General features: G+C 39.0%; 1 protein-coding gene across 2 annotated transcripts in view; it reads right to left on the bottom strand.

The window, feature by feature from the left end:
- Positions 1-12,928, bottom strand: part of LRCH2 (leucine rich repeats and calponin homology domain containing 2) — a 112,628-nt gene that overhangs the window by 20,915 nt on the left and 78,785 nt on the right. For both annotated transcript variants that reach the window (XM_055564305.1, XM_055564304.1), the window contains exons 13-14: positions 1,361-1,409; positions 1,167-1,283 (exon numbers count right to left, since the gene is read on the bottom strand). In XM_055564305.1, the coding sequence (XP_055420280.1) occupies positions 1,167-1,283; positions 1,361-1,409 (166 nt within the window). The remainder of the gene's footprint in view (positions 1-1,166; positions 1,284-1,360; positions 1,410-12,928) is intronic.

Raw genomic sequence — 12,928 nt, forward strand, 5'->3', positions numbered from 1 at the left:
TAACAAATTTCCTTTAGTGCCTTTGTTCAAGTTCCATAAACAAAAAAAGGGGACTTTAAATTAATAAATACCAGGATGTAAATATAACTGCAGATTTGTAAAGGGTATTGACCAGGGTTCTACCTAGAATGTCTTTCCCTTTTTCCCTTTGTCTTTTATCTCTTCATTATCTCTCATATTGACCAGGTAACATGAGGCTCATTAAAAGGACCCAGTAATTATTTGTTGACGGGGTAAACTTACACAGACTAAGACATATAACATTTTTGTTTTGGGCGTATGATACTACTTCCAAATATATGTTACACATCCATAAAAAGAAAACTGATCAATGTGCATAGAGATCCACTTTTATCAAACTGATAACAGCATGAAATAAGAACTATGTACTTATATATGTATTTATTATTAGACAAAATTAGGTTTGGGGAAACAGAAAAAGTCCACAAAGACAACAACATTTGCTGAATAGAGCAGGAACTTCTTTTCACTGTTCATTTGAATCAAAAATTCCAATAACAAATTCAAGAGTACTCCAATTCTAATGACTGGTCACTACAAATACAGCAGACCTGAATCACAAATAGACAAAAAATATTTCAATGTTTATGAAGGTGTATGCAATGAAATTTCATTAAAATTCTGCTAACTAGAAATTTGAGATAATTCAGATGGCCCGAGCCTTTAAATGAGACAAGACAAAACATCATCCTAAGAAATATAGTAAGGTAATAAGAAAATGGGGGAGAGGCTTTTTAGAATTATATAAATAGCATTTATTTACATTGAAACAGTTAAATGCTAATTGTGAAAATGTGTCAACTCTTTATTGAAACAAACTCAATGAAAGACCTTTTTTAGGCAATTCTTTTAAAACATTATTACATATAGCTACAACAATCAGTGTAGTAAACATTCATATTTCTTGTAAAGTATCTGGCAAATCACAATTCACTCTGATCTACTCTTAATTATTTTGAATGGCTGAAATTTTATGGAAATAACTGGATCATATAATTATACCACATGCATGTAGGAAATCAAGATAAAATAACACATTTACTATATTTAACTAGAGAGTTATATTCTGTCATATTAATGTAAAACAAAATGGGTAAAATCAAAACTAATAATTACAAAGTACATTTTATAATTGAATAAAGTACCTTTAAATATTCTTTTCTAATCTGTTTGCTCCGCCTCCTTTCTTCACTCTGCCAGATTATAGGGTGAGATTCTGGCCATTGCTGCTCATCTGTTTGATCCTTTTGATTTTCTAAGGGCTGTAACAAGATAATTTCTTTTAATGAAATAAATAAGAAAAAATATTAGATATAACAGCAATTTAATTTCTTCTTACCTGCCATATGAGGGGTGATAATGGTGAATTAACTTCATCTGCTGAGACACTAAAAAATTAAAAATGCCTTAATATTTAAAATATTTAGAATTACTCTTATGTATACATTTTTAACATTATAAAGTTATCAGTTTTTTCTTTTTACCAGAAATCTAAAGAATTTACCCATGCCTATGCTTTGAACTAATAACATAAAACTTTTACAAACCATATTCAATTCTGAATAACTTATGCTCGTTTAAAAAACATCAAAATGCATTTATTATTTAATAACACCCTATGCATAGAGCTACTCTAAAGACTTTTGAGCGCATGAGAAATGTAGTATCTGGAGATATATAGTCAAAAAATATTATAGGATATTTATTATATTAATTCATTACCAAAAACTAAGAAAAAAATACAATTTCTTTAGATGATCTGCATGAAACTTCAAGTGACCTAATATAATTGGAGTTCCAAAATAATATATGCTATGTGATAGGAATGATGAAGATAAATAAAGACTTCAAAATTTCAAATTTCATGAAAACAATAAACACACAAATTTGAGCACAATGAACTCCAAGCAAAAAAAAAAAAAAAAAATGAAGAATACTACAATAAGATACATCACAATTAAATTAAAAGCAAATGATAAAGATAAAATATAAAAAGCAGCCAGAGAAAAAATTACACATTAGGCTCAGTAAACTGACAAGAGAGTTCTCACAGGAAACACTGCAATCCAGAAGACAGGAGAAAAACCTCTTTAAGGTACCAAAAGAAAACAAAATTCTCAAATATATTCTCATATATATATGCTAGTATAAAATTCTCATTTGATAACTTTGTTTTGTGTACTAGCAAAGATATCTTTCAAAAATGAAAGTGAAATACTTTTTTTTGGCCACACCAATGTGGCTTATGCGATCTTAGTTCCCTGACCAGGGGTTGAACTAACCACTGGACAACCAGGAAATTGCCAAGACTTTTTAAAACATTACAGAAACTGAAGGATTCAACATCAGCAGACCAGCAGTAAAAGTAATGTGAAAATAGTTCTTTCAGATAGAAGGAAAATGATATACATGGAAATACACAACTACACAAAGGAACTAAGGCTACCGGATGGTAACTAAAGGGGTAAAGATAGAAGACATTATTCTGATTAAATCTCTTTAAAGAAACAATTGACTACAGTAAGAATAATAACCATGTAAAATACACAGAAGAACTGTACAAAAAAGATCTTCAAGACCCAGATACTCACGATGGTGTGATTACTCATCTAGAGCCAGACATCCTGGAATGTGAAGTGAAGTGGGCCTTAGAAAGCATCACTAAGAACAAAGCTAGTGGAGGTGATGGAATTCCAGTGGAGCTACTTCAAATCCTGAAAGATGATGCTGTGAAATTGCTGCACCCAATATGCCAGCAAATTGGGAAAACTCAGCAGTGACCACAGGACTGGAAAAGGTCCGTTTTAATTCCAATCCCAAAGAAAGGCAATGCCAAAGAATGCTCAAACTACCATACAATTGCACTCATCTCACATGCTAGTAAAGTAACACTCAAAATTCTCCAGCCAGGCTTCAGCAATACATGAACCATGAACTTCCTGATGTTCAAGCTGGTTTTAGAAAAGGCAGAGAAACCAGAGATCAAATTGCCAACATCTGCTGGATCATGGAAAAAGCAAGAGAGTTTCAGCAAAACATCTATTTCTGCTTTATTGACTATGCCAAAGCCTTTGACTGTGTGGATCACAATAACTGTGGAAAATTCTGAAAGAGATGGGAATACCAGACTACCTGATCTGCCTCTTGAGAAATCTGTATGCAGGTCAGGAAGCAACAGTTAGAACTGGACATGGAACAACAGACTGGTCCCAAATAGGAAATGGAGTACGTCAAGGCTGTATATTGTTACCCTGCTTATTTAACTTATATGCAGAGTACATCATGAGAAACGCTGGACTGGAAGAAACACAAGCTGGAATAAAGATTGCCAGGAGAAATATCAATAACCTCAGATATGCAGATGACACCACCCTTATGGCAGAAAGTGAAGAGGAACTAAAAAGCCTCTTGATGAAGGTGAAAGTGGAGAGTGAAAAAGTTGGCTTAAAGCTCAACATTCAGAAAACGAAGATCATGGCATCCAGTCCCATCACTTCACGGCAAACAGATGGGGAAACAGTAGAAATAGTGTCAGACTTTATTTTTTGGGGGCTCCAAAATCACTGCAGATAGTGATTGCAGCCATGAAATTAAAAGATGCTTACTCCTTGGAGGAAAGTTATGACCAACCTAGACAGCATATTGAAAAGCAGAGACATTACTTTGCCAACAAAGGTCCGTCTAGTCAAGGCTATGGTTTTTCCTGTGGTCATGTATGGATGTGAGAGTTGGACTGTGAAGAAGGCTGAGCACCGAAGAAATTGATGCTTTAGAATTGTGGTGTTGGAGAAGACTCTTGAGAGTCCCTTGAACTGCAAGGAGATCCAACCAGTCCATTCTGAAGGAGATCAGCCCTGGGATTTCTTTGGAAGGAATGATGCTAAAGCTGAAACTCCAGTACTTTGGCCACCTCATGCCTCATGCGAAGAGTTGACTCATTGGAAAAGACTCTGATGCTGGGAAGGATTGCGGGCAGGAGGAGAAGGGGATGACAGAGGATGAGATGGCTGGATGGCATCACTGACTCGATGGACGTGAGTCTGAGTGAACTCCGGGAGTTGGTGATGGACAGGGAGGCCTGGAGTGCTGCGATTTATGGGGTCACAAAGAGTTGGACACGACTGAGTGACTGAACTGAACTGAATATCCCAAGTCCGGGGTCAGGGTGGCAGCCGAGAGGAACTACCCCGGGTCTGAGGTCAGGGGCTGCATTCGTGAGTGCCAGGCTGCGATGGTGGAGGAGCAGCTGAGAGGAGGTATCCCAAGTCCAAGATCAGGGGCGTCGGCCGGGAGGAGCTACCCCACATCCAAGGAGCGGTGGCTGCGCAGGCACAGGAGGGCCCAGAGGAGCTACTCCATGTTCAAAGTCAGGAGGGGCAGCAGTGAGGAGATACCCCTCATCCAAGGTAAGGAGCAGTGGCTACGCTTTTCTGGAGCAGCCGTGAAAAGATACCCAAGTAAAATGGTAGGTGTTGCAAGAGGCCATCAGAGGGCAGACACACTGAAACCATGATCACAGAAAACTAGTCAATCTAATCACACCAGGACCACAGCCTTGTCTAACTCAATGAAACTAAGCCATGCCCAGTGGGGCCACCCAAGACGGGCATGTCATGGTGGAGAGGTCTGACAGAATGTGGTCCACTGGAGAAGGAAATGGAAAACCTCTTCAATATTCTTGCCTTGAGAACCCCATGAACAGCATGAAAAGGAAAAATGCTAGGATACTAAAAGAGGAACTCCCCAGGTCTGTAGGTGCCCAATATGCTACTGGAGATCAGTGGAGAAATAACTCCAGAAAGAATGAAGGGATGGAGCCAAAGCAAAAACAATACCCAGCTGTGGGTGTGACTGGTGAGAGGAGCAAGGTCCAATGCTGTAAAGAGCAATATTGCATAGGAACCTGGATGTTAGGTCCATGAATCAAGGCAAATTGGAAGTGGTCAAACAGGAGATGGCAAGAGTGAACGTCGACATTCTTGGAATCAGCGAACTAAAATGGACTGGAAGGAGTGAATTTAACTCAGATGACCATTATATCTACTGCTGTGGGCAGGAATCCCTTAGATGAAATGGAGTAGCCATCATGGTCAACAAAAGAGTCCAAAATGCAGTACTTGGATGCAATCTCAAAAAGACAGAATGATCTCTGTTCGTTTCAAAGGCAAACCATTCAATATCACAGTAATCCAAGTCTATGCCCCAACCAGTAATGCTGAAGAAGCTGAAGTTGAACGGTTCTATGAAGACCTACAAGACCTTTTAGAACTAACACCCAAAAAAGATGTCCTTTTCATTATAGGGGACTGGAATGCAAAAGTAGGAAGTCAAGAAACACCTGGAGTAACAGGCAAATTTGGCCTTGGAATATTGAATGAAGCAGGGCAAAGGCTAATAGAGTTTTGCCAAGAGAACACACTGGTCATAGCAAACACCCTCTTCGAACAACACAAGAGAAGACTCTATACATGGACATCACCAGATGGTCAACACCTAAATCAGATTGATTATATTCTTTGCAGCCAAAGATGGAGAAGCTCTATAAAGTCAACAAAAACAACACCGGGAGACGACTGCAGCTCGTATCATGAGCTCCTTATTGTCAACTTCAGACTTAAATTGAAGAAAGTAGGGAAAACCACTAGACCATTCAGGTATGACCTAAATCAAATCCCTTATGATTATACAGTGGAAATGAGAAATAGATTTAAGGGACTAGATCTGATAGAGAGTGCCTGATAAACTATGGATTGAGCTTCATGACACTGTACAGGAGACAGGGATCAAGACCATCCCCATGGAAAAGAAATGCAAAAAATCAAAATGGCTGTCTGGGGAGGCCTTACAAATAGCTGTGAAAAGAAGAGAAGCAAAAAGCAAAGGAGAAAAGAAAAGATTTAAGCATCTGAATGCAGAATTCCAAAGAATAGCAAGAAGAGATAAGAAAGCCTTCTTCAGAAATCAATGCAAAGAAATAGAGGAAAACAACATAATGGGAAAGACTAGAGATCTCTTCAAGAAAATCAGAAATACCAAGGGAACATTTAAGGCAAAGATGGGCTTGATAAAGGCCAGAAATGGTATGCACCTAACAGAAGCAGAAGATATTAAGAAGAAGTGGCAAGAATACACAGAAGAACTGTACAAAAAAGTTCTTCATGACCAAGATAATCACAATGGTGTGATCACTCACCTAGAGCCAGACATCCTGGAATGTGAAGTCAAGTGGGCCTTAGAAAGCATTGCTATGAACAAAGCTAGTGGAGGTGATGGAATTCCAGTTGAGCTACTTCAAATCCTGAAAGATGATGCTGTGAAATTGCTGCACTCAATATGCCAGCAAATTTGGAAAACTCAGCAGTGGCCACAGGACTGGAATTCCAATCCCAAAGAAAGGCAATGCCAAAGAATGCTCAAACTACCACACAATTGCACTCATCTCACATGCTAGTAAAGTAACACTCAAAATTCTCCAAGCCAGGCTTCAGCAACACGTGAACCATGAACTTTCAGATGTTCAAGCTGGTTTTAGAAAAGGCAGAGAAACAAGAGATCAAATTGCCAACACCCACACGATCATCGAAAAAATAAGGGAGTTCCAGAAAAACATCTACTTCGGCTTTATTCAATATGCCAAAGCCTTTGACTATGTGGATCACAATAAACTGTGGAAAATTCTGAAAGAGATGGGAAAACCAGACCACCTGACCCGCATCTTGAGAAACCTATATGCAGGTCAGGAAGCAACGGTTAGAACTGGACATGGAACAACAGACTGGTTCCAATAGGAAAAGGAGTACGTCAAGGCTGTATATTGTCACCCTGCTTATTTAACTTCTATGCAGAGTACATCATGAGAAACGCTGGGCTGGAAAAAGCACAAGCTGGAATCAAGATTGCCAGGAGAAATATCAATAACCTCAGATATGCAGATGACACCACCCTTATGGCAGAAAGTGAAGAGGAAGTAAAAAGCCTCTTGATGAAAGTGAAAGAGGAGTGTGAAAAAGTTGGCTTAAAGCTCAACATTCAGAAAACGAAGATCATGGCATCTGGTCCCATCACTTCATGGGAAATAGATGGGAAAACAGTGGAAACAGTGTCAGACTTTATTTTTTGGGGCTCCAGGGTCACTGTGGATGGTGATTGCAGCCATGAGATTAAAAGACACTTACTCCTTGGAAGGAAAGTTATGACCAACATAGATAGCATATTCAAAAGCAGAGACATTACTTTGCCAACAAAGGTCTGTCTAGTCAAGGCTGTGGTTTTTCCAGTAGTCATTTATGGATGTGAGAGTTGGAGGGTGAAGAAAGTTGAGTGCCAAAGAATTGATGCTTTTGAACTGTGGTATTGGAGAAGACTCTTGAGAGTCCCTTGGACTGCAAGGAGATCCAACCAGTCCATTCTAAAGGAGATCAGTCCTGGGTGTTTTTTGGAAGGAATGATGCTGAAGCTGAAATTCCAGTACTTTGGCCACCTCCTGTGAAGAGTTGACTCATTGGAAAAGACTCTGATGCTGGGAGGGATTGGGGACAGGAAGAGAAGGGGATGACAGAGGATGAGATGGCTGGCTGGCATCACCGACTCGATGGACATGAGTTTGAGTGAACTCCGGGAGTTAGTGATGGACAGGGAGGCCTGGCATGCTGCAGTTTATGGGGTCACAAAGAGCAGACACGACTGAGTGACTGAACTGAAATGAACTGATGTTAACACAAATGTAAAACCTATGGCAACAATACTGCAAAGGCCAGGAGGGAAGATATATAAGTATACTCTTGTTCTTATCCAATATATATATGGCATAATAACACTTAAAGATAGACTGTGATAAATTAAATATACTTTAAACCCTAAAACAATCACTAACATAACAACTAGTTATGTCTAATAAGCCCACAACAGAGATAAATAGGAATTTCAAAATGTAATTCAAAAGACAGGAGAAAAAGAAGGAAGATATCTAAAAATAATGCATAAAACAAAATTTAAACACTTAATGATAGAGTAGACTTAAATCCATTAATACCAGTAGTTTCAATTAAATATTAAAATTCCTAACATTGCAATTAATAGTTAGATTGTCAGATTTGCTAGAAAAGGAAGATGCTACCATATGCTAACAACAAGAAACTGCCTTTCTCCATAAAGACACAAATAGGTTAAATATAAAAGGAAGAAGAAAGATATATCATGTAAACGCTCAGAAAGAAACTAAACTAGAAGAAAGCTGAGGTGACTCTATAATATCAGGGAAGTATACTTCAGAGCAAAGAATATAACCAGGGGACTTCCCTGGTGGTCCAATGGTTAAGAGTCTGTGCATCCCTTGAAGGGGGCATGGGTTTGATCCCTGATTGAAGAACTAAGACCCTATACACCACACACAAAAAAGCCACCCTAACCAGGAATATTTAAAAAGTCATTTTATAATGACAAAGATGTAAATTCACCAAAAGGACATTAAAATCCTAAACATTTATGTACTTAATAACAGCTTTAGAATATATGAAGGAAAAATGAAAGAACTTTAAAGAGAAAGACAAATCCACAGTGTTGGAAATTTCAAATAGTCTCCTATCACTGCAGATGGTGACTGCAGCCATGAAATTAAAAGTCGCTTACTCCTTGGAAGGAAAGTTATGACCAACCTAGATAGCATATTCAAAAGCAGAGACATTACTTTGCCAACAAAGGTTCATCTATTCAAGGCTATGGTTTTTCCTGTGGTCATGTATGGATGTGAGAGTTGGACTGTGAAGAAAGCTGAGTGCCAAAGAATTGATGCTTTTGAACTGTGGTGTTGGGGAAGAGTCTTGAGAGTCCCTTGGACTGCAAGGAGATTCAACCAGTCCATTCTGAAGGCAATCAGCCCTGGGATTTCTTTGGAAGGAATGATGCTAAAGCTGAAACGCCAGTACTTTGGCCACCCCATGCGAAGAGTTGACTCATTGGAAAAGACTCTGATGCTTGGAGGGGTTAGGGGCAGGAGGAGAAGGGGATGACAGGGGATGAGATGGCTGGATGGCATCACTGACTCAATGGACATGAGTTTGAGTGAACTCCGGGAGTTGGTGATGGACAGGGAGGCCTGGCGTGCTGGGATTCATGGGGTCACAAAGAATCGGACACGACTGAGTGACTGATCTGATCTGACCTGATTAATTGATAAAAGAAACACTGTAATGCACCCAGGTGGTGGTAGGGTGGTGAAGACAAACAATGAACAAATAAAGAAGTCTGAGATATGAATAATAAAGTACTGAGAATGTCAGATGGTAAAAAAGTATATATTTACAATGTCAGACAGTACTAAGTTCTGTGGAGAAAAGTAAAGCAGGGTATGCGAAAAGGGAAGAAGGAATGAGGAAGAGATGCTCTTTTATCTAAGTTGTCCAAGGAATCTCGTGCTGAAGCAATGAAAGTTGAGCAGAAACGTAAAGACAAGGGAATAAGACATATGGTTTTCTGAGAGGAAATCATTTCAATAGAGGCAAAAGCTTGAGGGGGTGGGAAACTTGGGAGTATTGGGAGTCAATAAGGAGGCCAATACAACTAGAGAAGAACTAACAAGCAGGAAGAACAAGGCAAAAGGAACGCAGTAGGGAGCCAAATAATGCAGAGGTTCACAAGTCCTTAAAGGACCCTAGTTTTTATTCTGAATGAAACAAGAGATCATTAGAAAATTCTGAAGAACGACATGATGCAACTTACATTTTAAAATTACCAATCTGATTCTTCTTCTTTTTTTTAATTGAAAACAGACTAGAGAGAAGCAAGGATGGAAAGGAGACTTGGTAGAAAGCTGTTATAACTGAAGTAAGAGATTTCTAGGGCTGGGGTGATAGGTGTGAAGGTGGTAAGACATGATCAGATTCTGGGCATATTTAGAGTCAATAGAATTTGCTTAAGGATTAGTTGTGGAATGTGAAAGAAAGTGACAAGTTACAGATGACTCTGAGGTCTTTGAGCTGAGCAACTATTAATAGAAGGATGGAGCTGACATTTTCTGAAATGGGGAAAAATGCAAGAAGAGTTAAGTTTTGAGGGACAAAGAGAATGATTAAAAGTGCTATTTGGGAAGGTTAAGTCTCAAATGCATCATACATCCTAGCGGAGCTGTTGAGTAGGTAACAGGCAATACAACTCTGCTGTGTCTGTGTGTATGTATATACATACATATGTACACAGAAATACACATGCACATGCAAATGTTCATGCATATATACAGAAAACTGGTTTAAGGGGAAAATACCAAAATATTAAGACTTGTCATCTCTGGGGAGTAGGATAACAGATGATTCTTTTTTTCCTTTATGACAAAAGTTTCCTCTTTTTAAACAATAAAGCTACATTATTCTGATAAACAGGAAAAAAACTAAAATTATGTTTTGTTTTTAAAGAAGAAATTAGGTGACTGTTCTGAAAATGAGAAAAGTGAAAGTAAGAGTTCTGTAAAGAAAAGGCCAAGAATATCACCATTTTGAAGTTTGGGTAATTGGGGCTTTCTCAAGAGAATGTTAGGAACCTGGTGAGGAAGCTTAAGATAGAAATGAAAGAAACTGACAATGTATGGCAAAAACTACTACAATATTGTAAAATAATTATCCTCCAATTAAAATAAATTAAAAAAAAGAAAGAAACTGAGAAGGAAGGTAATAACAGAAACTTCAAGGACAAAAAACATGTAAGATAAAGAATCAGTATTCAAAAAGGGAGAGAGTGGGTTAAATCCAGTTTAATGCAGGAGATATAGAAGATGAGGGCTCAAACCCTGGGTCAGGAAGAGCTGCTGGAGGAGGAAATAGCAATCCACTCCAGTATTCTTGCCAGAAGAATCCCATGGTCAGAGGAGCCTGGTGGGCTACAATCCATGGGGTCACAAAGAGTTGGACATGACTGAATGACTGAGCACACAAATACACACAAGTGAAATTTGAGACAGATGAATGTTTCCAGATTTGGGTATAAAAAGTTATCTTATACCTGAACTGAATTCTAAAAGCCAAAGTGAAAAATTGTTCAAGCTGGTTTTAGAAAAGGCAGAGGAACCAGAGATCAAATTGCCAATATCCACTGGATCATGGAAAAAGCAAGAGAGTTTCAGAAAAAACATCTATTTCTGTTTTATTGACTATGCCAAAGCCTTCGACTGTGTGCATCACAATAAACTGTGGAAAATTCTGAAAGAGATGGGAATACCAGACCACCTGACCTGCCTCTTGAGAAACCTGTATGCAGGTCAGGAAGCAACAGTTAGAACTGGACATGGAACAACAGAGGGGTTCCAAATAGGAAAAGGAGTTCGTCAAGGCTGTATATTGTCACCCTGCTTATTGAACTTATATGCACAGTACATCATGAGAAACGCTGGACTGGAAGAAACACAAGCTGGAATCAAGATCGCCGGGAGAAATATCAATAACCTCAGATATGCAGATAACACCACCCTTATGGCAGAAAGTGAAGAGGAACTCAAAAGCCTCTTGATGAAAGTGAAAGAGGAGAGTGAAAAAATTGGCTTAAAGCTCAACATTCAGAAAACGAAGATCATGGCATCCGGTCCCATCACTTCATGGGAAATAGATGGGGAAAGAGTGGAAACAGTTTTTATTTTTTTAAATAAAAAAACAGACTTTTATTTTTTTAAAAAACAGACTTTATTTTTTGGGGCTCCAAAATCACTGCAGATGGTGACTGCAGCCATGAAATTAAAAGACACTTACTCCTTGGAAGGAAAGTTATGACCAACCTAGATAGTATATTCAAAAGCAGAGACATTACTTTGCCAACAAAGGTCCGTCTAGTCAAGGCTATGGTTTTTCCTGTGGTCATGTATGGATGTGAGAGTTGGACTGTGAAGAAGGCTGAGTGCCGAAAAATTGATGCTTTTGAACTGTGGTGTTGGGGAAGACTCTTGAGAGTCCCTTGGACTGCAAAGAGATCCAACCAGTCCATTCTGAAGGAGATCAGCCCTGGGATTTCTTTGGAAGGAATGATGCTAAAGCTGAAACTCCAGTACTTTGGCCACCTCATGCAAAGAGTTGACTCATTGTTAAAGACTCTGATGCTGGGAGGAATTGACCACCTCATGCGAAGAGTTGACTCATTGGAAAAGACTCTGATGCTGGGAGGGATTGGGGGCAGGAGGAGAAGGGGACGACAGAGGATGAGATGGCTGGATGGCATCACCGACTCAATGGACGTCAGTCTGAGTGAACTCAGGAGTTGTTGATGGACAGGGAGGCCTGGCGTGCTGCGATTCATGGTGTCGCAAAGAGTCGGACATGACTGAGCGACTGAACTGAACTGAACTGAACTGAAGTGAAAAATGGAAGAAGAAGGGGCAATTCCAGCAGAAACACCAGGACACAGAACACAGAGATATGAAATCATGTTGGAATAAAGGAAGGAGTACTATGGTTCCTAGCTGTAAAAGGTGCCAGTGCAAGAGTACACAGGCTGAGGCTTACAAGCTAGGCAGAAACTCACTTCAATCTTGTGGATTAAGCCAAACATTTTAAGCTTTATCCTAAAAGTTAGGAAAAGAAGATTAATAACTTGGAAACACACAGTCAGGCCTGTGCTTTAGGTCCATCACTCTAAAAAAAAAAAAAAAAAAAAAGAACCATCACTCTTACACCATTGGCACAGATAACAGATTTAAAGGTAGGCCAAACTTGAGAAATGAGGTATGGCTGCGAACTGTTGCAGTAGTCCAGGTAGAAACGTAGAAAAGACAGGGCCTGAGCCAAGATCACTGCAACAGGAATGGAGAGGTTGAGACAGATGTAAATAACGTTAAGAAGCTAAGATACAAATAATGTTAAGAAGCTAAAGTTTTCTGTGACTGACTGGATTGGGAAGAATGTGTAAGAGAAAGCAATTTCCAATGATTCCAAAG

Source organism: Bubalus kerabau, chromosome X (assembly GCF_029407905.1).
Source record: "Bubalus kerabau isolate K-KA32 ecotype Philippines breed swamp buffalo chromosome X, PCC_UOA_SB_1v2, whole genome shotgun sequence".
Classification (NCBI taxonomy): Eukaryota; Metazoa; Chordata; class Mammalia; order Artiodactyla; family Bovidae; genus Bubalus; species Bubalus kerabau.